Below are 25,832 nucleotides of genomic sequence, written 5' to 3' on the forward strand. Positions count from 1 at the left end.
TAGTCAGCAAAAATCGGCGTGAAACAAGTTTTATTTAAACGAACAAAGGACCATTTATTTTGTCTTTAAAAATTTCCGAAAAAATGAAACTCAAATTTGAATAAAACTAGGATGTTGGTAAAATATAGTCTGCTGGGCATCACTAGGTATTCTATTAGCATCTAGTGCACCCAGTCGGGCCCTGCTCGTCGGGCGGCGGTCCGCGAGTGCTCGGGTTCCCGTCGTCGCAATTACCCTCCTCGCACTTCGGCTCCTCCTCGCATTCGTACTTCTGCTCGCACTTTACGTCGCACTTTATCTGCTCCTTCGGTTTCGGGATCTCTGAGCATTCGTTCTTGCATTCGTCTTGCGCGCCGCAGCGGAGAGAGTTACGGAGCGATAGGAGGGACTTGTAGACTGGCCGTTGGGGTTTTCGGATGAGGCGGGGGCGCGGGCGGCGGATGGGAGCTTGGCGGGCTTTTTGGAGCTGTGGAGATAAAAATTGTAGTTTAAGTATTGTCATAGAGGAATAAGAACTCCATACATCAGTAGGGCATTTCTATTTAAAGTTGTACCCCGAGTTTTCGCATGTCCCCTTACATTTTTTGCGATTTACTCTTAAGATTGAAGTTTTAACTGGGTAAATGTTGGTTTTTATTGAAATATATTAAGTAGACGCATCATTTATCAAGTAAAATGCATAATAAATCAATTTTTTATACTTACAATTAAGTTTTAAAATATGGTAAAATGTGGCTGTAGTACTGTCCCCTTCCACGATTCGAAGTTTTGTTGGACTTTTACACAATTTTTTTCTATGATAGTAACATTAAGTAATGCATTTCTACCATAGTTTAAGTAGTAGAAAACGTATTTTTGACGAAAAAGAACTTTAAAATCAACAGTAACAGGGTATAATTTCGATAAAAACGTTGTCCCCTCGAAATGTCCAGTTTCGAGATCGTCCGTTTGGTTACGCAGTTTTAACTAAGTAGCAAAATATTTTTTACCAACATTTAAGGTTTATTTTAATCCTGGCAAACCTGTGACCATAGACAAACCTTGTCTAACTTCACTTTGGTTAATAAAACAGCCAAACCGCGACCGACAAGGAGTGCTGGCATGTGACAGGTAAGTTTACCACTATGTTTGGTCCGTTTTGTTCTAATTTTTACGTAACTAAACTGTTAGGTAAGTAAAGAACTGTTGATGTTAAATGAATCAATGCCTCATACAGTTATTTCTCAAGTAAATAAGTTAAATATTGCTGTTAGTTTTGTATTATTTTCAATCGATTTAATTCTGGTCTAGACAAATCGTTACGTCCGTTTGGAAACAATTTGCAGCGTAACATATTGCCGGACAGTCAAATGTAACCAAACTGACACGGTAAAGTTGCGTGCACATTGAGAATAGCTAGTTTTTTGCCGTGACTTTGTCCATGCTTATTTTTTTGGTAATATTCATACTAGTTTGCAGATCTCATGGACACAAAATATGACCTTATATAATAATAAGATAATTTTTGTTACTAAATAGAAGATATTTCCCATTACTTAAGAAAATACTCCGTTTAATGTGTTTTCTACTTACTAAGAGAGTTAAGACTAAAATATACTATTACTTAAATTCATTTTGATAAGAAATATTAATTTTAATATTATTATTTCTAACTGTGATTAATACGCATTTGATACCACAGATGTTTAGTAGAACTAAACTCTACCCAAAGTGAGATTAGATATTAGGTATATTTCATAAAAAGCCATTATAATAGTGATATATATTTTTAATAAGTATTGATATTATAAGTTCTGATATTTCAAGTACCTACGTACTGTGTTTTTTTACTGAGCAAGCATTTGAGTGAAATGTTTGCTTATTGTGATCTCGTCCTTACTTTGTCCGTTAAGTTACATAGGTGTCCATTTGGAAATTGTCCCCTTGTTAAAAAAGTGTTTTTTATTGTTTAATTAAAGTATAGAAGCTATAAATCTTATGTTTTAATGCTAATAATTACAAGTTTCGTTAATTCTATTGATTGTTATTCATTATATGTCAATAATGCCCGTAGTTACTTAATAAAACTAAAAATAAGGTACGGTTTGGGACCATGCCGTAACCAAACCACCTAAAATACGGTTTTATAAAAAAAGTTTCATTAGTATTATTAAATGATGATTGTTTTTACTTTGTTTAATACGAATTATATCTATTAAACATTAAAACCTTTGGTTCAAGTATGTCTTTTATTTCCTACACTAAAAAACATTTGTAACCAAACGGACCACAAAAAACCTCTCCCATCATAATAAAAATTCATTTTAACTAGTTTATCCTAAAAATATTGCGATTCTCTTCAGTGTTTCGTAAACTAGAATATATTTTCTAACAGAATAACACGACAAAATACCAAATAATGCCAATTTTATTTTCAACTTCTCAAATGAGTCATGGTACAAGTTTAAATAGAAATGCCCACGGACTAATTCCAATAAGGTCTAGTTTACCCTTCGGGTTGGAAGGTTAGATGGCAGTCGCTTTCGTAAAAACTAGTGCCTACACCAAATCTTGGCATTAGTAGTCCAAGCGGACCCCAGGCTCCCATGAGCTGTGCCGGGATAACGCAAGGAGGATTCACGCTATTTGACGAGTGATTGACGCGTGATTGTCGCTAGATGTCACTTAACTATGCCTATACAGATAACTCGCATTGACTGATGTATGGAGTTACAACTCTTACATTAAACACTGGTCTCAGCACAGAACTAAATTTAGATAGAAGAAACAAGTTCATCTATTTGTATAGGGGCCGAGCGTGTCAAATTTTGTACTGAAGTTGTTTCTTGCCTGTAATTTTAAATATGTCTCAGGCTCTTGATTGTTCATAATTTTTGTGTTGTTGCAATTGAATATCACGTAACGAGGCATTTTTTATGTTTTGATTGACTTCAACTTACAAAAATTGACGCCCGAAAGCTGCAAGCTGCGATTAAAGACGGACAAGTGACAACTCAGTGGATTTCACTGAGTTCACTTGACACGCTAAGTAGATACGTTTGCTTGATCTATAGTATATATAACATCTGTGGGTCTCAGCTACATTTATGTCTAGGTTCTAAGTTAGTAATTTAAGATATTAACATTAGTTTATAAGGTTTATCTCTGTAAAATTTATTAACAAACTTATGGACCCAAATAGTCTGAAATAAATGCTTTTTTTTTTATTACTTATTCCTCCATGGTATTGTTCAAAGTTTCATTTGCGGATCCCGGGGGCGGTCATGGGAGTTATAAGGTTTTTTTTTAAATAGAGACCAAAGAGAACAATCTATCAAATAATTAATAATAATCAAAAGGGAATGTACAAGTTTCTAATGGGGTGGCAATGGCAACGCGCATGTGACACTGTTTGAGTTGCAGGCGTCCATAGGTTACGGTGACCGCTTTACATCAGGCGGGCCGTATACTTGTTTGCCACCGACGTAGTAAAAAAAAAAAAAAACTCTCACCTCAGGATGCCGAAGACCGGGCAAAGTGGAGAAGGCTGAGCAGGAAAGCGGACCCTGGCGCTAGGCCGGGAAAACGCCAGGTTGAAGAAGGAGAGACCAAAGACCAAATCCTCACACATACTGATAATGTTTGGTCTTATTGAAATTAAAATCATGAGCATATTTAATTCAAAATATCCCCAAAATGTGTCCTCTACGTTCTACGTTACGCATTTTTGCGACATTTTGAGATATTTTTTAATACTGGGATATCGTATAGCAGCCATACTCAAAGTGTGTTCCGCGGATCCCTAGTTCCCTAGGGCTCCGCAGAGCCTCTTTGGATGTGTGTGATGTTGTGAATTTTGGTTACCTGATATGCAACTTCAACTCCCTTCCATAAAACCAAATATTCACCAATTGTTAAAAAATAAAAATAAAACAGTTTCATGTTATCTAATGATTAGGTTTTACTATTCTGATTACTTATTAAGATGACGATTGCAATAAACAATTTTTATTTAATTTAAGGGTTCCGTCAGATATTTTGCTTTCTAAAAGGGTTCCATGGAAAAATAAGTTTGAGAACCACTGTCGTATAGGTCTGTCTCCAATAACGCTAGGTGTAGGTGACGAATATAATCCTCAAACGAGATTGTATGATTAGTTTACGCAGGCACGAATGTCCATCACATGGGTACAGCTGACCCGGCAACTGAAGTTTAATCTGGGACTGTCTTCATACCACACAGATCACTACAGTAAGTACAGTATGGCCAATCCCGCTCCCCGCTGAAAGTGCCGCCCACCCCTTTTCGGTTACCTCATAGTTATCGCCTGCCAAAAACGCGAACAGTCGACCTGTCATATTTCACTCATACAAGCATGGTACGCGTTCACCTACACGAGCTTAGATTGTGTGCTAGGAACGCGCCTCTTTCATATATTTGATCGCCAGTGTCCGAGGTGTTACTTCATACAGTAAACATCATAGAAGATGTCATTCATTGTATGGAGAAAGTGAGTATAATTCTAAACATTCTCGTCTGGTAATCACAAGTGGATGGACAACGCGATTGGTTGATAAGTTCGTATCGCGCGCGCGATTGGCCGCATCCAAGCCGTATAATTATAGTTTATACATTGCACGATGTTTTCGCGTTCGAGCCTTAACAGTGTGTTGGCTCTATTCCCGGTAGGAACTGTCACCATCAATAATATTTACAATACAATACAATACATTTATTTTCCAAATCTGCATTACATAAAGCCTAAGTTAATAATGGAAAAACAAACAATAGAAATATACAAGAGCTTCATAGAACAAACAGTAGCCCTCACACTAGGTCTAGCCTGTATCGTGAGGACTGGAGCTTTGATCCTACGATTTACCGATTAAGTGCGGAGAATACAGATCTGATAATTTTACAGGCACTACAGGCAGTTTTATAACAATATTTAGCACATATACTTACCCTGCTTAAACAGATTTACGACGAAGGCTGCAAAAATATCTCGAAATTCAAGGAATGTGTCTATTCTGTCATATGTTTTGTGTTTTGAACAATAAAGAGTTTATACGCGGGCATTTTCAGAATTTGGGAGCCAAAATTATCGTAAGTGCGTTTTTACATTATTCGATCCGATATCCCATATCCCATACATTACAGGCGCCATCTTGGATTTTTTCCATTGAAATCCTTCCGACATCCGATATCGGATCGGATAATGTGAAAACGGACGATAAGTATGAAATGTTAGTAAAATATTGTTTGTGCTATTTACATAAACTTTAAGCAATAATCTACATTCCGACCGTGAAAAAAGTAAATTTTTAGACAGATTGTATGCTTAATCGTCGTCACAAAACTGACAGCGAGTTAGTTTTTGTTAACGACTTACGCTAATTCTGGGTCCCAAATTCTGAAAATGACCACGTACATAATGCTTTTACTGTTATCCCACTGTGTACTGCGCGATTACTATCAGGATCAAAGTGCTGTAACAGTTGAACACTGCTGATTGAAGATCCATAATTGGAAGGAACTTTCCAGTGTCTGTTATTGATATTGGTACCTAGTTTCCATATATACTCGCACATCATCATCATCCTCCTTGCGTTATCCCGGCATATAGGCTACTCACAGAGAACCTCCTACAGAGTGCCAATATTGTAAATTTTGTGCGCGCTACAAATCACCAGTGCTTGGGGCGCAAGGAGCGGGAGGGGAATGTGTTTAGCGGGCTGCGCCAGATGAAAAGGGAGTCGCGTAAGTAGCCAGTGTAAGTTGACCTATGCCGGCTCTGAATAAATTATAAATATGACTTATTTGTGGAATGTAATACCGTCTGTTTTTAAATTTGATCTTCTTGTTACCTTTCCACACTACAGGTGGACATCTTTAAGGCATCAAAATACCCTTTTTCAATTTTTTTATTGCGAAAAACACGAGCTGCTTTCGGGTCAGTTACTTGGTCGTTACTGATCGGGCACGGCGAGCGCCCGCGCTTATATCATGGCAAATACAAGTAAGGCTGGTGACCGCGAGTCGTCTTGTAATGGATGTCTATAGGGGTTGGTCTGTGAGGCTACTAGACTCATATCGAATTTGGCACAAAAAATGGTTGTTTCCTGTAGTATTTGACATAAGAAACCAATGTTTATAAATTTTGGGTATTAATTTAAAGTGTATAATGACTAGGTACGTATTTAAGATTGAAAATGTGCGTAATATTTTTTTTAACTTTGGCCACCGAAAACGCTGTCAGCGATGTGATGACGTCATAGAACCTAACTTAACTTTATGTCGAATCAATCACTGACATGATGAACTTTATGCTTCATACATAAATGTCAGAAAATTTTGCGTTCAATTCGATTGACGTTATGAAAATATGAACAAACGATTCTATAGAATTCAAGTCGTAATAAAATATGGTAATATTTTTTCGGTTCATTGGATAGTAATTAATAATATAAGACAGACTTTAAAAAAGGGTCAAGTAGCCTTTTGCCACGGCTCATGGGAACCTGGGGTCCGCTTTGACAACTAATCCCAAGATTCGGCGTAGGCACTAGTTTTACGAAAGCGACTGCCATCTGACCTTCCAACCCGAAGGCAAACTAGGCCTTATTGGGATTGGTCCGGTTTCCTCACGATGTTTTCCTTCACCGAAAAGCGACTGGCAAATATCAAATGATATTTCGCATAACCAAAAACTCATTGGTACGAGCCGGGGTTCGAACCTGCGACCTCCGGATTGAAAGTCGCACGCTCTTACCGCTAGGCCACCAGCGCTTTTTACATACATACTCGTACATAGGTACATAAGTACATAGTTACATCAAAGACATATATAACTCTGTATAGACAGATAAAGTCTAAGAAAAAAACGTACCTCAGTAGTCAGTACCATACAGAAAAAGGTACGGTGGCCTAGATGGCATTACACCTTTGGGGTACGCTCAGCTAGATGGCGCTAATATTAATATTTGACATTTTAAAATATATCAAGCTAAGAATGTGGGCCAAATTGTCAAAACTGAGGTTCAAAAGTTTTAAGCCTGTTTCAAGAGAGATGGCAGTATATGCACTGGGATTACACATTTTACTTTGACAGTAACTCTCTATAATACCTAGGTACTCGATACTCTTTGGTCACATACATAAAATCATATGTACCGGAGCTGAACCTCTGCTCGGATTATAATTTATAATGTTAATTACATTCCCTTTTGAAATTCAAGGAAATAGAGAATTTCAGAGTGACTGTATATAGTTACCTATATGTATATCTGATTAATTATAGATTCAAGATCTGAAATGCCAAAAGAGAGATATTATAATCCCTGATTGCCAATTAGTTTCTCATCTGCTAATGGCTGCTAAAAGATATGTTGTTTGAAGACAGTACACTGAGAGAAAATACAACCAGTTTTCATGTTCGTTCAACAAGTTTTTTGGTTAAAATAGCGCCTACGTGCTCTTTGGTTCAAACAACAAGCTACTTGTCATTTGAATCGGCAATACATTTGAATCAACAAGTCGATTTTATAAAAACAACCTGACACATATTGTTTTAAACATACGTTTGGCTGATTCAAACGGATAAACCGCAACAAGTCGAACTTGTTAAATTCACAATGCAAATTTCTCTCAGTGTAGTGTTAATGGGATTACAAGTACAGCTCTCAGAATAGATTTCATCATCATCATCATGCTGCCCCGGCCGGTTTCGGCCGATTTAATACAATGTATCATGTGAAGATCTATTGATATGCCCAGCTGGCCTAAGTACAGTAACCAGCATACATAAGTGATGATTTCTGTACCTTGAAGCTTGGAGCGCTTGGCTTGATCCAAAAGAACGAATTCCCTAGGTCCTCCTATTCTAGGAAGTTTATTCAAGTTACCTTCCAAAGACAATGATGCCTGAAGAGCGCTTGCAATACCATGTGGTTTCAGGTGACTTGGAAAATGTCTCAATTTTTTTCTGCCTTGGCTAGTTATGGTGTTTTGTCAGTTTTGTGGACCCTATAATAGACTAGCTTTTTCCAGCTGCTACGCCCGCGTACTAATCTAATCTTGTTTTCCCATACAAACTTTGGACCCCCATTTCACCCCTTTAGGAGATGAATTATGAAAAATCCTTTGTTAGTGTTCCTCTACACCTAAGGAACCTATGTGCCAAATTTAGAATCTGTAGGACTAGTGGTTCCGGCTGTGCGTTAATATGTCAGTCAGTCAGTCAGCCAGTCAGTTTCTTCTTTTATATATTTAGAAGATGATATTTTCGAAAGCCGAACGAGGATTTCTCCTTACCTGTGTCAAGATAGTCATCAGTGAGATTCCATTGCTTTCTCCACTTCCTCAGAAAGTTGGTTCAGCGATGGCCTCCTCGCTGGTTGAGGAGTCCTCCAGGGCTCTGCTGTTGATGACCAGGCCCCGTAGCCGAATGGCATTTCTCCGACGCCAAACGAAAGCGATACGCCGCTGGCTCTGTCGCGCCAATACGCAAGCGCGATAGAGATAGATATCTACTAGCGCTTCGTTTCGTGAGCGTTTCGTGAGCGATTGTGCCATTCGGCTAGCCACCCAGGATGACTGTGTTCTGGCTCTTGAAGTACATGGCTTCCCAAATAACGAAGAATTCCCTAAGGTCCTTCTATTCAAGTTTATTCAAGTTACCTTCTAAAGATAATGATGACGCCTGAAGAACTTTTGCAAAACCATGCGATTTCACGAGCTGCCATTGTTATTTATGAATTTTCCTAGTTTTGCTTTTCCACGAAAATAATTCTGGACGATTTAAATAGTATGATCTTCAGAATATCAACAGAGTTTCTTCTTACCTGTGTCAAAATGGTCATGAGTGAAATCCCATTGCTTTCTCCACTCCCTCTGAAAGTTGGTTCAGCGATGGCCTCCTCGCTGGTTGAGGAGTCCTCCAGGGCTCTGCTGTTGATGACCAGGATCACGGGACTCTGGCTTTTGGAGCGCTTGGCTTGGTCCAGCAGGCGGGAGAGCACTGAGGCGATTGAAGATTCGGAGGTAACGAGGCCCTGGAACCAAAACAAATATTTTGTTTATCTATATCAGTCCGGCCGTTGCCGTCATTGTGATTAGTTGTGTCCTCACGCGTAGTTGAGAGATAACCAGTGATTTTGACCTCCCGTCCTTAGTTATTTACCTGTGCGGTCAATGTCTCGCGCGCCTGGTATTTGATAACGTTGTTTACGTGTTTCGTCGCATCTTTATACATTTTACACCTGCATTTACTTTAAATTACTAACATGAATTGTGCCAAGTGTCCCCAATTAGTTAATGATGGTGTTTTTTGTCATAAATGTAAAAAGAATTTGCATTTTGGATGCGCTGGGTTAGCGGAAACAACCTACAAGCGTATGAATAATGATAAAAGGAATGCATGGCGCTGCCCCGTGTGTCGAGTGACCCCGCAATCGCCCCAAGTTTGTGAGGAGCCCGCTTTAACTTTAACTGACTTATATGACGAATTGAAAACCTCGAGAACGTCGATTGAGTCAAAGATTGACGGGGTTGAGCAACAAGTTATCGATCTGAATAACAAATGGAGCAGCTTGGAGTCGCGCCTGGCTGGCATGGAGGAGAGGATCTCGACCACAGAAGATAAAATGGAGACTCTTTCGACTTTGCCGTCTCAAATTAAGGATTTGCAGGAGCAAGTGGCCTGCCTTAAAAAAGAAAATAATGAGCGTGACCAGTTTGGCAGGCAAAATAACTTGGAGATCACCGGCGTTCCGTCACGTTCAGGGGAAAATTTGCGTACCATTCTAAATAATATTTGTACCAAGGTTGGCTTTGTCCTTGACCAATCAGATATTGACTGTATTCATCGCATTAGAGTGTTTTCTACGGAAGCGAAGCACCAGAATCTTCGCCCACCCTCGATCATCGTACGGTTCACACGGCGTGTGCGCAGGGACGAGCTGCTGGCGGCGGCCCGCGCGCGCCGCGGCCTCACCACAGCGGACGCCGGCCTCGATGGACCGTCGACCAATATTTACCTGAACGAGCACCTCACGCCCGCAAATAAGATGTTGCTAAAGAGGGCCCGCGAAGTAAAATCAGAGCTCAACTATTCTTATGTATGGGTGAAAGAAGGCAAGATCTTCGTGCGTAAAAATGACACTTCTAGGGTTATACGTATCGTGTCCGAATCCGACCTTTTAAAACTTAAATGACTCTTGTTTTTTATAAACTTGTGCCATATTTTGTACCACCATAGCGCCGATCGGTGTATTTCTAAAAATCTATACTGTATTATTATTGAATTGTACTTCTACTCGTGTACTTCGTTTAACATATTTTACTGCGCCCCACATATAATGAAAATATTTACATATATTTGTATTACATTCTTGTTTGTAGTAATGTTTAGATGCCCATTAATAGTTATATACCAAACTCGTATTACATTTTTGGCATACTGTGAGCCGTGTTATTACTGCGTGTTTGTATTTATTTCCTTCTATACCTACGAATGTTAAGTCTTAATAATTTAAGTGTTTATTATCAGAACGTGAGGGGACTCAGAACCAAATCTCATTCTTTTCTAGCAAATGTACTTTTGGCCAATTACGATATCATATGTTTAACCGAAACCTGGCTCACGGATGATTTTAGTGATGAGGAATTCTTCTATCATAATTATGTTGTTTATCGTCGAGACCGGCCGTCGTGGACGGCGGCGCGCGGCGGCGGCGTGCTGGTGGCGGTGCGGCGCGACCTGCGCGCGCTGCGCTCCGACGATCTCTGCAGCGCGACCAGCTCCGAGGAGCTGTGGCTGTCTCTGCCCTTAGCTGCCGCTAGCACGTCTCCCGCTGCGCCTGGCCGCGCGACTTACTTACGCATAGCTTGTGTTTATTTCCCACATAATCGTAACCATGCTGATTCTCTGGAATTATTTTTTAATAATGTCAATGACCTTATATGTCGCCACCCAAGCGATACCTACCTGTTGTTAGGTGATTTTAATATATCTCATGCGATTTGGAACTATAATAATTACTCAATTCTAACTCTTACTCACAATAATAATCCCTTAGCTGTTACACTTTCTGAATTTCTCTCTCTCTCTGGATTACAACAATATAACGGATGTGTCAATGCTCTTGGTCGCATTTTGGATCTTGTCATTAGTAATGTTAGTTGCGTTGTTTCTGTCTGTCCATCTCCCCTTACGCAAGAAGATTTACACCATAAATCATTAGTAATTTATTTTCCTTTATCAATAACGAAATCTTTGAACTCCACAGCGCATTATAAATATCTTTATCATTTAGCTAATTTTGAAAGTCTACGGCAGGGTCTTTCTGACGTCGACTGGTCTGTAATTGATGACATGGACACGGAAAGTGCCACAAGTTATTTCTATTCTACCTTGAATACGTTATTAAACGATTTCGTTCCAAAACGTAAGGTTTTTTCAACTTCTAAGTTTCCTCCATGGTATAATAGACCTTTAATTAAAATTATTAAAAACAAATTAAATGCTCATGCTAGGTGGAAAAAATATAAAAACCCCATTGATTATTCCGAATTTCACTTACTAAGAAAAAGGGAAAAGAAACTTAGTAAAGACTGTTACACTAAATATATTACCCTCAGTGAAAAGAAAATTACTTCTTCGCCCAAATATTTTTGGAGTTTTATTAAATCTAAATTTTCTGCAAACGAGGTACCGTCTAACATGTATTATAATGATATATCTTCCTCCGAAGGCGATGTTATTTGTGATCTATTTAACGATTATTTCAGTTCTGTTTTCGTGACTGGAAGTAATCAGTCACAATTTTCTTCACCTCAGTCCTCGTCCGTCTCTGTTGATATTTCTAGTATTCATATTACTGATGATTTAGTGTCCAAGTATCTAAAAGGCTTATGCGTCAATAAAGGAGCAGGTTTTGATAATATACATCCATTTTTAGTGTCCAAACTTTACTCAGAACTCGCAGTTCCACTAGGTAAGCTTTTTAGAAGGTCTATCAGTGAAGGCATTGTTCCGAGCATCTGGAAGCGTGCAATTATAACACCTGTGCATAAAGGCGGTGATAAACACAATGTCAAGCTTTATAGACCAATTTCGAAACTATGCACATTTGCTAAGGTCTTTGAAAAGATTGTGACGAATGAAATGACGGCTCTAGTCTCCCGACACATTTCTGTGCAGCAACATGGCTTTTTCAAGGGTAGAAGCGTGGACACTAATCTAGTTACTTATACTGAACATATTATTGATGCTTTGGATGCCGGTTATCAGGTGGACGCCGTGTATACCGATTTTTCGAAATGCTTTGATAAAATAGATCATTCTATTTTACTTCAGAAGCTTTCCAAGATCGGTATACACGGTGACCTCTTCAGATGGTTAAAATCATATATAAGTAATAGAAGCCAGGCGGTCGCACTTAAGGGCTATAGGTCGAGATTTCTACCCATCCCTTCAGGTGTTCCTCAGGGCTCGCATCTGGGGCCATTTTTATTTGTCTTATATGTTAACGATATGGGTACTGTCTTTCAATCTTCATCCCACATACTTTACGCAGATGATACAAAAATTTATAGAACGATTAAAAATCTGGATGATTGTGTTGCATTACAATCTGATTTGTCACGGTTTGCAGAGTACTGCCGGCAAAATAACTTAATTCTAAATGCTGATAAATGCTACACTATCACGTTTACCCGTAAACATAACCCAATTACTTTTGATTATATATTGAGTGGTAGCAGTGTCTCGCGTGTTTCGTCGATTCGCGATTTAGGAATTACTCTGGACGCTAAACTTTCCTTTAATGAACATTTAGATAATATCGTGGCTAAAGCATATAAAAAATTAGGAATGATTTTGCGTTTTAGTAAACCATTCAATGGTACATTTGCGTTAAAAGTTTTGTATTATAGCTTCGTCCGAAGTATATTAGAATTTGGCAGTGTTGTTTGGTCTCCACACTATGGTATTCATAAGTCTCGGCTTGAAAGGATTCAAAAAATTTTTTGTAAGTCCCTTGATTATAGAATTGGACGATATAACTCTGATTATCTCTCGTCTGCGGCTAGGCATAGTCTTCCTCCTTTAGAAAAAAGAAGAACCTATCTTGATGTTTTGTTTTTATTTAAAATTATTAATAATCACATTGACTCCCCCTTTTTATTAGAAAATATCTCCTTCAAAATATCTCGGTTCCACTCACGTTCTAAACCTACTTTCGCTATTTCCTCCTGTAGCACACAGTATGCTAAAAACTCTTTCTTTAGGCGCACTTGTAACTTTTATAATAATTCGATTAATAATATTGATATTTTTGCTCATAATTTGTCCAGTTTCAAGAACAAGGTTCGGCAATTACTGTTTTCTTGTTAACTGTATTATTTTTTCATTAAGTAGATTTTATAAGATGCATCCTTGCGTGTGTACCTACTCAACTACTGCGTGTGTAATTTTGTTAACTATTTTTACTTAAATTTAACCATCTAGTAATGTAGGAAACTCTAGGCCTAGATTTATATATATTTTTGTAAACCGTACTTGTAAAAGGCTGTTTGATTTCTAAATAAATTAAAAAAAAAAAAAAAAAAAAATATTTCATTGACAGATTGTTTTTAAAAAATCACTGATTTAAACTTTCATGACTAACTTTTAAGTCGGGACTTAACGGCGTATTATTATTTTTTTTTTATATAAAGTGTCTTCCAGAGTGTGGGTATGTTTTTTGTCACGTATTAAGTCGATATAGCGTTCAACATGTTTCGATCCAATTTCGAGGACCTTTCTCAAGAGTAGCGACCCCGCCTTTACATGTCGAGAGCGCGACGCATACAGTCATATGCATAGAGACATGCGTCGCGCTCTCGACATGTAAAGGTGGGGTCGCTACTCTTGAGAAAGGTCCTCGAAATTGGATCGAAACATGTCGAACGTTATATCGACTTAATACGTGAGTAACCCGCTTAAAATATTTTTATAGTATTTTATGCAACAGGCGTTTAAAGGAGGTCAAAAAAGACGAGTGGCGTTGGGTAACAATTTGAGGCGAAGCCGAAAATTGTTATTGAGACGTCACGAGTATTTTTTGACTCAGTTAAACACCGTTGCATACAATACTTTTTCTACGACTATGCACTAGTTTTTAATAGTTTTCTTGAATAACTTTCGTGAAATTTACACTGTTTCCTCTATTTTGACTCAAAGGTTTGCACTGTCAGCTCGGCTGCCCAAAGCCTTCCCGCGCACGCCCGCAGTGTCGTTATAAGGCGTTGCCATGGTTACAGAGCCAAACAATGCGTTTTCAGTTTTTTCGATACTGCGCGCATGCGCGGAAAGCCGGCGGACGCTGGCTTTGGGGAATAGACCTTTATGTAGGGTTTTAAAGATCTGTGCACGACCCTGTAAATGACGAATAACAGTTCGGGAGTAGAAAAAATAAATATGAGTCTCACGGGAGTTTTATAGTTAAAATGTTTTTTGTCGTTAGATGTTACCGCGTGCGCCCTCAACGGTGCGCCAAAATGATCACCGAGTAGGACCCACGAAACACTGAGGAAATCCTTTGCCCAAAAGTGAGGCTAAGTATTTAAAAATAAAAGCGAGGCGAGAGGCTGGCAACCTGTCACGCAATGTCACAATTTAGTTTTCTTTTAACCCTTTTTGCCAAGAGTGGCACTGAAACTTGAGTAGTTCATGTGCTCTGTCTACCCCTTTACGGATACAGGCGTGATTGTATGTATGTATGTTTGTATGTTAAAAATAAAAGATGTTACGGACGGTGATCAGTCAGACACAGGCACAATGAAAGCTACACTGAGAGAAAATACAAGCAGTTTTCATGTTCGTTCAACAAGTTTTTTGGTTAAAATAGCGCCTACGTGCTCTTTGGTTCAAACAACAAGCTACTTGTCATTTGAATCGGCAATATATTTGAATCAACAAGTCGATTTTATAAAAACAACCTGACACATATTGTTTTAAACATACGTTTGGCTGATTCAAACGGATAAACCGCAACAAGTCGAAGTTGTTAAATTCACAATGCAAATTTCTCTCAGTGTATAGGCGAGACTGGTTGGAATATTTTAAATTAGATGCCCGGAAAAACATAGCGTGAAGTTTTTTTTTAAGACGAAGTGACGGCACGGCACAAGTCTTCTTTACTCAGAAACAAACTATCCCTCATAACACATAATGTATTCGCCCAGATTTCACAATATAAAACCGTCACTTGTTTTCCTTAGCCCGACAGATTCGCAAGAAAACGTATGGGCCCCTCGGGCACCGTAAGGGTACAGTTTCAGACAAAGATAACGAAAGTAAGGATAAGATTTATATAGGAAAGCCTCAATAATCAGAATTAAAAAAATAAACCTGTTCGCATGACGGAGTGTTCGCATTATAGTATGCTGAAAAAAAAATTGAGCTTTTCCTTATCTTCGACCCTTTTTAACCCCAGACGCAAAAACGACGTATGTCTGTCTGTTTGTCTGTCTGTCTTTCTGTCTGTGTGTATGTCTGTCTGTGGCATCGTAGCTCCCGAACGGATGAACCGATTTCGATTTAGTAATTTTTTTGTTTGAAAGCTGAGTTAGTTGGGAGTATTCTTTAAGACGTCGCGGTCGGGGATTTTTTCAAAATTTTATTTTACATTTAAATTTCAAAAACAGGTGGTATGCTAAACATCCCAAATATTAAATACCTTGGAAAAAATAATTACGAACCACAAAAATCGGAATGTAACGACATTAAGAATTGCCCGTGTACAATTACCAAGGTCGCTCCTACTGTAATTTGGACCGTCTTTCACGGCAAAACGGAGCGACAAATTGACGTGAAATTAGGTGGAGATAGTTGAAGGGATGGACGACGCGAGCGAATTTATATACGCAATTTTGGCACTTTACGACGGGATTGGTTGATTTCGTATTACGCGCGCGTTTGTTCCCAGAGTCTGCACGTTTGGCTCGCATCCACACGGTGTTACTGACATCGACATTTTGCCACGTCCTTACGAAGGAATATATAAGTCAGTAGCTCCAGTATGTTACATTGTTAAATTATAAAATACTGAAAAATCTAAGCTTCGTGGGAATTTCAGGGTTTACACTCTTGGGGAATGAATAGGAGATTGGTTGGAGTTAGTGGTTCGGAACCGAGTTTTGTGGTTGGTAAAGTTTCATTTGAATACGTATTTGTTTGGAGATGTAAGTACGTTTGGAAAAGGAAATGGCTTGTGTGTGAAAAATAAGTTTTAAGCAAACTTAAAGAGATAAAAACAGGAATATTCGGAATTATTATCAAATCTGTCCATGACATAAAAGAAACGAAATTGTGACACTGCAGTGACAGGTTGCTATTAAAAAAAATATATATTGAGAAAAACAAAGCTGTAGAACAAACTGAAATAGATATCTTACACGAAAGAAAAAACGACAAGGCCCACTGGTGGCCGAGCCGAGAATCGAACCCGGGTCTTCAGCTTACACGCAATCCTGTAGGAATTGCAAGGATTCGTATAGGAGTTGCAAGCACACATTGCTGGCCCTTAGAGCTGGTCAAAGGCGCCTAGCCTTATCAGAGATATTTCATTTCATTTCATTTCATTTCATTTATTTTGCAATGTGTGTTACAAAGGTCTTAATAAGTATACATGTGAATAGTTTCAACACACCCTGTGAGGGTATTGCAATATATCTAAAGCTAAGATCTAAAACTAGATTTAAAGTTAATATTTCTACACAACGAATGTCATTTCAGTTAAAGTTAATTTTAAGTTAGTAAAGAATACAATTCAATTTAGCCTTAATAAATAATTGATAAATAATTTAATTACATTTAGTTCGTTCATAATTACATTCAATGTTTATAATATAATATATAATTATTTAGAGAGGTGACGGTATTATGTTATAAGTATTGATTTAAATATCCTGGATGTCATCATATTGTAGATATTCCGTGACGGTGTAAAAGGCTTTTTCGACAAGGAAATGTTTTAACAGTCGTATAAATTTATTGTAGTTAGAGTCAGATTTTATGCAGTTCGGTAATTTGTTATAGATCCTTATCGAAGAAGGATATGGTCCATTTTTATGTATCGCTAGTTTAGACGACACTTGCACTAAATTACATTTAGAACGGGACTCAAAACGACGTGGTACATCTCCGATTTTAATGAACTTATCTGGGTGATTTTTAACAAATTTACACGACTCTAAGATATAGATGCAAGGCAAGGTCAGGATGCCAGGGTTTTGAAAATATACTTTGCAGCTTTCTGGGTGTTTCGTGTTTGAGAGTATACGGATGGACTTTTTCTGTAAGATGAATAAATCTGGTGCGTCAGTACTGTTGCCCCATAGGATCACGCCATAGCTAAGCCATGCATGAGCAAACGCATAATACGCCGATAAGGCAGTCTGTAGGTCGGTGGTCCTTTTTAGTTGTCCTAGAGCATAATTGAATTGGCTATATTTGGTTTTTATTTTTTGTACATGATCTTTCCAATTTACATGGGTGTCAATAGTGATGCCGAGGAGTGAGAAAGTGGGGACGCAATCCAATTCAATGCCGTCAAAGGAAAAATGGAAGTCTAATTCGGTTTTTTGGTGGGGCCTAAATTGCATCATTTTTGTTTTGGTAAGATTTATTTCTAGGTTGTGATCATTCATCCATTTTACAATGTTTGTTACAACATGATGTATTTTGTCATTGAGGTGTATATTATTTCTACATGATAGTAGTAGCGAAAAATCGTCGGCAAACATGACACAGTTTTCAGAAAAGGATTTTGGGAGATCATTTATATATATAATGAAAAGGACGCACCCTAGAACACTTCCTTGAGGGATTGAGTCTAACACTGGTTGGATGTCAGATCTAACTATGCTAATCTCTTTCGAGTGTTCGTCCGTATACTCAATATCAACGCATTGCTTTCTGTTGTTTAAATAAGATTGGAACCATTTATGTGTTATACCACGCACTCCGATACCGTATAATTTATCAAGAAGTATGTTAAATTTTACTTTTTCATATGCTTTTGTCATGTCAAATAATATACCAAGTGCGTATTCTTTTCTATCTAAAATTTCTAAAATTTCATTGACGTATTTGTAGACTGCTAAGGTAGTCGACCGTTTCTTGCGGAACCCATGTTGTGAATCAGTAAACAGGTTGTATTTTTCACAAAAGGAATACAGTCGCTTACACATTGCTTTTTCAAAAATTTTTGAAATTACTGGCAAAAGGGCTATCGGGCGGTAGTTGTTAGGGTCAGTTTTTTTGTTCTTTTTGTGAATAGGTTTTATTACAGCCTGTTTTAGTGCATCCGGAAATATTCCCTCGTGAAATGATTGGTTTATAATATAGGTTAGGGGAGGAGTTAGTTCTACTGCACAGGCTTTTATTAGGATAGAAGGTAACTCGTCGATACCGAAGCTTGTTTTTCCTTTTAAGCTTCGTATTAGGCCATATATTTCGCTTTCCTCCGCGGGATGTAGAAACATAGAGTTTTCTGTTGGTTGCAATACAGGTCGGCCGCGCGGTTCATCGCGCGCGCTTGCTGCCGACGACGCCGGCGTACGCCCAGCATTAGCAAACAAGTTGTTAAATACATTTGAGACTGATTTAGGGTCGGAACTAAGTTTGTTTTCGATACGTAATTGTATATTTTCTTTATATATTTTACCTTTTTTATTTTGACTTTGCTTTATGACTTGCCACATGCATTTTATTTTATTTGATGAATTTTGCATTTTCTTAATGAACTGTATCTTTTTTGATTTTCGGATAATACTTTTTAAGATTTTTCCATACGTTTTATAATGCCTAGCCAAAGTTTTATTTCCAGATGACATAACGTGGATCCTCAAAAATCGCTTATGCATACAAGATGTTTTGATACCTCGCGTTAGCCAAAGGTTTGTCAGAGTAGGTTTAACCTTAAGTCGATTTTTCGGTATACTTTTATTTAGGATTTCCTGAAGTTTTTCGCTTAGTGAGTTGTAGTTTTCATTTGCACGTTTATTTGAAGAGATATAGTTGTTCCAATCTACATTTGCTAATTCGGTCCTAAATAATTCGATGTTGTTTTTATTATAAATTCGTTTCGTTTGATACCAAACGTTTGTTTTATGGTTGTCAATTGAGGGTTTTTTTAAAGTAATAGTGGTACAGCTATGATCGGAAAAACCCAGTTCTGTTACTGAAGTGGTAAAATATTCAGTAAAGTTCGTAAAAATGAGGTCTAAACATGTTGAGCTATTTTTATTAATTCGGGTGGGCTCGGTAATATATTGCTTAAAGTTGAATTCGATCATTAAGTCCAACAACTTCATTGTTTGTTTACTTTTTTCTAGGATGTTAGTGTTAAAGTCGCCGCCTATTATAATTTTTTTATTGTTAAATTTGGTTTGGAGATACTCTAACATTCGTTCTAATTGCTTGAAAAAAATGTCACTCTCTCTATTATTCCAGTATAGTACAATTAATAAAAGGTTCAAATCTGTAAGCTCTATTGCACACATTTCTATGACATATTCTATCGACATGTCCTTTATTTCTTTACGTTCAGTGTAGTTCACTTTATCGTTTATTAATATTGCGACGCCGCCTCCGTTGTAATTTTCTCGCTGGAAAGATGTTGCCAGGTGGTAGTTCTCGAAACGTAAGAGCTCTACTTTTGCTGTGGTGAGCCAGGTCTCAGAAATGCAAAACGCTAATAGTGGCTTGTGTAGATCTTCTAGGAACGCTTGCAAAATGTCACGTTTATTGAATAAGCTTTGCATGTTTTGAAACTTAATTACTTCATTATTAGCGAAAGGTATGATTTGTGCTGCTGTCATGCACTCTATCCTCGTTCGGGAGGGTGGTATTTTTTAAATTTGGATTTTCTTCCGCCGTGATGGAAGAGGGGGTAGAGGGGAGGGCATCGCATTCCTTTGGAGTTTTTACAGGTTCTGTGGCATGTCGAATGTTATCGTGCAGGCACTCCTGAGTTGATGATTTCAGTTCGCTGTTCTTCGTGTTTCCGTTTTGCAGACTCGTGGTTAAGCTTGTACTCATTGAAGTGGAGCCTCGGGTAGGTGGGACCTGAGGAATGACTTCGACACCATTCACAAACAATCGATTATTACGTATTATCGCATAGTCTCCTTTTTTACGCGCTTCTCGTAACATCTTTATAAGTTGGTGTCTTCTTTCTAGAGCTTCCTTATTTAAAAAATCCGACACTGCGTATCCGACATTTTTAAAACATATAGCGTTGTCTAGGATGTACTTTTTGATGCGCTTATTTATGAGTTCTATAGCAATGGGACGGTTTCGCGCCTTTCTTATGTTCCCCAATCGCGTTGCTGATTCGATAAAACCGCCTATTTCTATATTTAGTAAATCAGCGAACATTTCATTAATTCGTGGATAAATGTCCGCTTCTACCTCACCATAATATTCATCTAATCCATGTAAGACAATCGTTTTTTGGTCGGTTTTATTGCATGGGCTCTCCATACTTTCGATGCGACATTGAAGCTCTCGTATGCTGGACGCTAGGTGTTTATTATCCTGCTCTAGACTAACAATTTTTTCCTTAGTGGTTTTCAGCTCTTTTTCTAGGTTTTGTTGCTTAGCCTCAACTGCCCCGGTTCGTACTATAAATTCTTGTTTTAAATTATTTATGGACTGAGTAATTTCTGTGTATATTAGGTGTTTCATATTGGCCATAATAGTTTTGTTATTTTTTTCTAGTTTTTTGTCCAGGAGCTCCCCTATTTGCTCCAGGGTAGCGCCTATCGAACTGCTCCCCTGCTGGTGGGTGTGCTCTGTGTCATCGGATGTATTGTGACTAGTGTCCAGGTCCTCGATTGACATACGTGTTTCGTCTGGAAGAGAAAAGTCATACCGTTTTCCCACCGGTGTATCGTCATTCCTTCGTCTATAAGTGACATTTGTACAGGAATCACAGCGCCAACTGCGTTTCAGTTCGTGACCCTTTTCTCTAAAGTACGCTGTTGTTATATTTAGGCATGCAAAATGGTATGTGTCATTACATGTTGTACACGTTAAAAGTTCAGGGTGATTTATTGTTAGAGTACATCCGCGACAGATCATTTTTACTGTTGATTAGTTTTTTATTCCAAACTGAATGTGGTAACAGGATACTAGCGCCCTCTCTCGGTGTAGTCGTGAAAGTGTTTCGTGTTGCTTCTAACGCGATCGATGGCGCAAAACGTAATAGTTCCTTGCTAGTTCACTAGATGGCAGTCGTGTCTGACAGGTTGTTTGAGCTTGCGACAAAAACGTTCCGTTGTCTATGGCGGTGTGGCAACACTTTTTAACTTTCCTTGGGTTGGCAATAGGGGATATATGTCAACTGTCAGTTATAATGCCCAGTAGTGACGAGTGATTATCTGTTGTACCGTTATGTTGTATAGGCAATAATCGGTTATTTTCCCATTCAAAATTCAAAAAGTGTGTGCTTTCAAAGCTTAACGGCCAATATTATATCTCACCTTCGCTTCAATGGCTGTTTTCATGGTTTAGAATCAGTGACGGCTGTTGTTGTTGCAGGTATGTTTCTTGAGAATGTTCCGTGGTGCACTTTGACTTCTTTTACACTCGTTTTACTATTTATTTATATTAAAATCATGAGGCGATCTCGCTTTACGTGTTTACATGGCTGGTGTTGCCAGCATATTCCTAATTATAACACACATTAGAGAAATTTCGTCGGGTACCACGGCGGGCGGGTGGTCTAGTGGTAAGGACGTTACCCGCGTAAGCTGAAGACCCGGGTTCGATTCCCGGCTCGGCCACCAGTGGGCCTTGTCGTGTTTTCTTTCGAGTATGATATCTACAACTTCAGTTTATAATTTACATACAACCTGTTTTCATTGAATTCCTTTAACTTTAAGGGAAGATTGTTTAGATAAAATAAAAATTAATTTCTCTAAGAGACTAGCGTCTTACGGTTATCGAGTTATTAAAAAAATAAATATAATTACTGAACACGTGTATGACAGCCTTTACCAATTCCTAATGTTATTTGTTTTAACATGTGCCGTCAATCACTTGACACTAACTTGAATGTTATTCTTAAGGGTCTCTCACACTAATAAATTCATTTATTAATGTATGAAAATATTGAAATTTTTTTTACAGTATACAGTATGGTTCCTGATAATGAACCTAGCTATGTGTCGAATTTAACGGTAAACAAAAAAAACACGGTGTACAGTAGTGTGACTACTTGAAAAACAACAAATCAATAAAATAATTTAAATTGTTCCCTAGTTGTAAAACAAAGTTAAATTATAAATAGAAATATTTATAATAACTCACGATAAATAAAATGATACATGCAGCCTTCATTTTGGTATCAACTATATCGTCTGACTGCCTACTGTCGAAACCGCCGAATGAAAATACTAGCGCCAAATCTGATTATGTAGAATTGATTAAAATTTGTTTAGTTTCGGTGAGGGATTGTAATTTTAGAGGTTACCCGTTTAATTTCCGGTTTCATTGATTTTATTTTGGTGTTAGTTTTTAAGTAAAATTAAGTACCTATAGCCTACATTAATAAAATAATTTGAATATAACATACATACATATATACATACAATCACGCCTGTATCCCATGAAGGGGTAGGCAGAGCACATGAAACTACTCAAGTTTCAGTGCCACTCTTGGCAAATAAGGGGTTGACAGAAAACGAAACTGTGGCATTGCAGTGACAGGTTGCCAGCCTCTCGCCTACGCCACAATTTAACCCATATCCCACAGTCGACTTCTACGACACCCACGGGAATAAAGGGGTTGGTTAAATTCTTAACCCGTCACCACACGGGAAATATAAATAATATAAAAAAACCGACCAAGAGCGTGTCGGGCCACGCTCAGTGTTGGCTTCCGTAGTTTTCCGTATTTTCTCAAAAACTACTAAACCTATCAAGTTGAAAACAATTTTCCTAGAAAGTTTTTATAAAGTTCTACTTTTGTGATTTTTTTCATATTTTTTAAACATATGGTTCAAAAGTTAGAGGGGGGGGGGGGACACACTTTTTTCCTTTAGGAGCGATTAAATCAAAAAACGGTTTGAGTAAACCCTTATTAATTTTTAAATACCTATCCAACAATACATATATCACACGTTGGGGTTGGAATGAAAAAAAATCAGTCCCCACTTTACATGTAAGGGGGGTACCCTAACAAAACATTTTTTTTTTCACTTTTTATTTTACCACTTTGTCGGCGTGATTGATATACATATTAGTACCAAATTTCAGCATTCTAGTGCTAACGGTCACCGAGATTATCCGCGGACGGACGGACGGACAGACAGACAGACATGGTGAAACTATAAGGGTTTTTAGTTGACTACGGAATCCTAAAAACAGTAAAATGATTAAGAAATCAGTTCTTTCTTCACTCAAACAATTAAGGTTCTCTGAAAGAAAATAAAACTAAGTAGTTGCAGTCAAGTTCCGAAATGGATATAAGTCAAAAAATGGATATAATTCATAAATAAATGATGAATGAATGAATGTTTATCACAAAACAACGCCTTAATAAAATATGATTCTTAGAATAAAACTTATTACCTGATAATAAAATATGTTACTTACCTATAAATTATCATTACGAAATTATTTATAATTGGTTAATCCCTTCAATAAACAATCTGAATGGAAAACGCTCACCGATTCGGGATTCAAACAATGGGATTTACATTAAACCGTTTATCCTCGTTTTTGCATTGAGACCCGCCGGCGCGACGCAAATCATGTCACACGGTGGCTTATTGAGAAGTGCTATTTTATAAGTTAAATTACAATGACTTTCAGCGTTTTAAAAGTATAAAACTTTTCAACTAGTATAGAGGTACGGCGAATGCCTTGCCGTTTTAATTTTCATGCATTTTGTTACATACATACAATCACGCCTGAAGGGGTAGGCAGAGCTTACGAAACTATTCAGGTTTCAAGTGCTACTTTTGGCAAACAAGGAATTAAAAAAAATCGAATCAGTTAAATTGCAGTGACAGGTTGGCAGCATCTCGCCTACGCCACAATTTAACCCATATCCCACACGACTTTTACGACACCCACTGGAAGAGAGGGGCTGGTGAAATTATCATATATCATATCATTCTTTATTGCAACCATGTTCATTTTACATAGGATGGTATACTTTTAAATATTATAAGGTAGGTACATGATACCCTGTTAGGGCATACCAATAATCTTAAGGTCTACTTAGTGAACTAAAACTAAAGTAAAATTAGTCCTAGTATAATTCTATACATGGAGATGAGAATTGAATAATAATTTTTATAATTGATTAGTTACTGACAAAATATAAGTATAATTATACCGTGATATACACAATGTTTTTCATCACACTCGCAAAGTAATAACCAAATTAAAAAAAAACCGGCCAAGTGCGAGTCGGACTCGCCCACCGAGGGTTCCGTACAAACTTTCTTTCAAACTACCTAGTAAAAATAATCTCATATTTTCATATAAGTAACTCTAATGACTTGACTAGAAGACAAAAGTATAGGCACTAATGAGTATTATAGTGTATAGCGCCATCTCCCGGTCAATTTGCTAACTAATTTGCACGACCTGGTTTTTCAGGGATAATTCTTTATAATGTTAACCGATTTTAACAGTTTTTACTTTATTAGACAGAAGATGGTTTACGTAACACCTCGTATTAATTTGAAGTACGATATACATCCGCAAGGGTGGGTAAATTGAAAGTAAAAATCTGAAAAGTTTTTTGTGAATTAAAAAAAAAGTATTCAAAATACAAACACGATTATATTTTTCCTGTAATATATAGCATAAAACCAATGTTTACTAAAATTTTCATAATTTTTCGTTGGTAAACTTCGGAGATAAGGGGGGGGGGGGACGGTATTTTTTTTTTACATTTTCCTTCAAAATTCTTTTTTTTTCCACAACAAAAAAATTATAAAAAATAGCTTATTTACGTTAAATTTGAGCTCTTTCCAACGATACCCCACTTGACCTAGTAACTTGAAATTTACAGTTTGCCCCCCTTTCATTTTGGCCATTTTCTACAATTAAAATTAATATATTTAAAAAAATTATACTTTCTATTTGTAGAGGTTTACAATGTTCACAACTATTCCAAATTTCAAGTTGATAGCATTAGTAGTCCTCGAGATATTTAGGAATGTGACAGACGGACAGACAGACGGACAGAGTCGCACCATAAGGGTTCCTGTTGTACCTTTTTGGTACGGAACCCTAAAAATGTATTGAAATGTCTACGCTGACATTTCGAACATTCGTCCGCCATCTTGTCATTTTTGACAGGTCGGGGAAGGCCCCACCCGGGTATTCACTTTACCGCCTCAGGTTGCTAAAATAGCTCATTAAGTATCAGTATGCAGGGGAACTTGTTGAGACATGATCTAATCCAATCCCTTCGACATTTTTAGGGTTCCGTAGTCAACTAGGAACCCTTATAGTTTCGCCATGTCTGTCTGTCCGTCCGTCCGTCCGTCCGTCCGTCCGTCCGTCCGTCCGTCCGTCCGTCCGTCCGTCCGCGGATAATCTCAGTAACCGTTAGCACTAGAAAGCTGAAATTTGGTACCAATATGTATATCAATCACGCCAACAAAGTGCAAAAATAAAAAGTGGAAAAAAATGTTTCGTTAGGGCACCCCCTACATGTAAAGTGGGGGCTGATATTTTTTCATTCCAACCCCAACGTGTGATATATCGTTGGATAGGTATTAAAAAATGAATAAGGGTTTACTAATATCGTTTTCTGATATTATTAATAGTTTCGGA

The 25,832-nt window shown here is 37.8% G+C and overlaps 1 protein-coding gene across 1 annotated transcript; it reads right to left on the minus strand.

Moving 5' to 3' along the window:
• Positions 1-22,431, minus strand: LOC125237066. Its single transcript, XM_048144009.1, has 3 exons — positions 22,344-22,431; positions 8,824-9,033; positions 1-466 (listed from the first exon to the last, which is right to left on the minus strand). Exons 1-3 carry the CDS (start codon positions 22,371-22,373, stop codon positions 155-157), a joined length of 552 nt encoding a protein of 183 aa, XP_047999966.1. The 5' UTR covers positions 22,374-22,431; the 3' UTR covers positions 1-154.
• Between the last annotated feature and the right edge of the window lie 3,401 nt (positions 22,432-25,832).

Source organism: Leguminivora glycinivorella, chromosome 20 (genome assembly GCF_023078275.1).
Source record: "Leguminivora glycinivorella isolate SPB_JAAS2020 chromosome 20, LegGlyc_1.1, whole genome shotgun sequence".
NCBI classification, from domain to species: domain Eukaryota; kingdom Metazoa; phylum Arthropoda; class Insecta; order Lepidoptera; family Tortricidae; genus Leguminivora; species Leguminivora glycinivorella.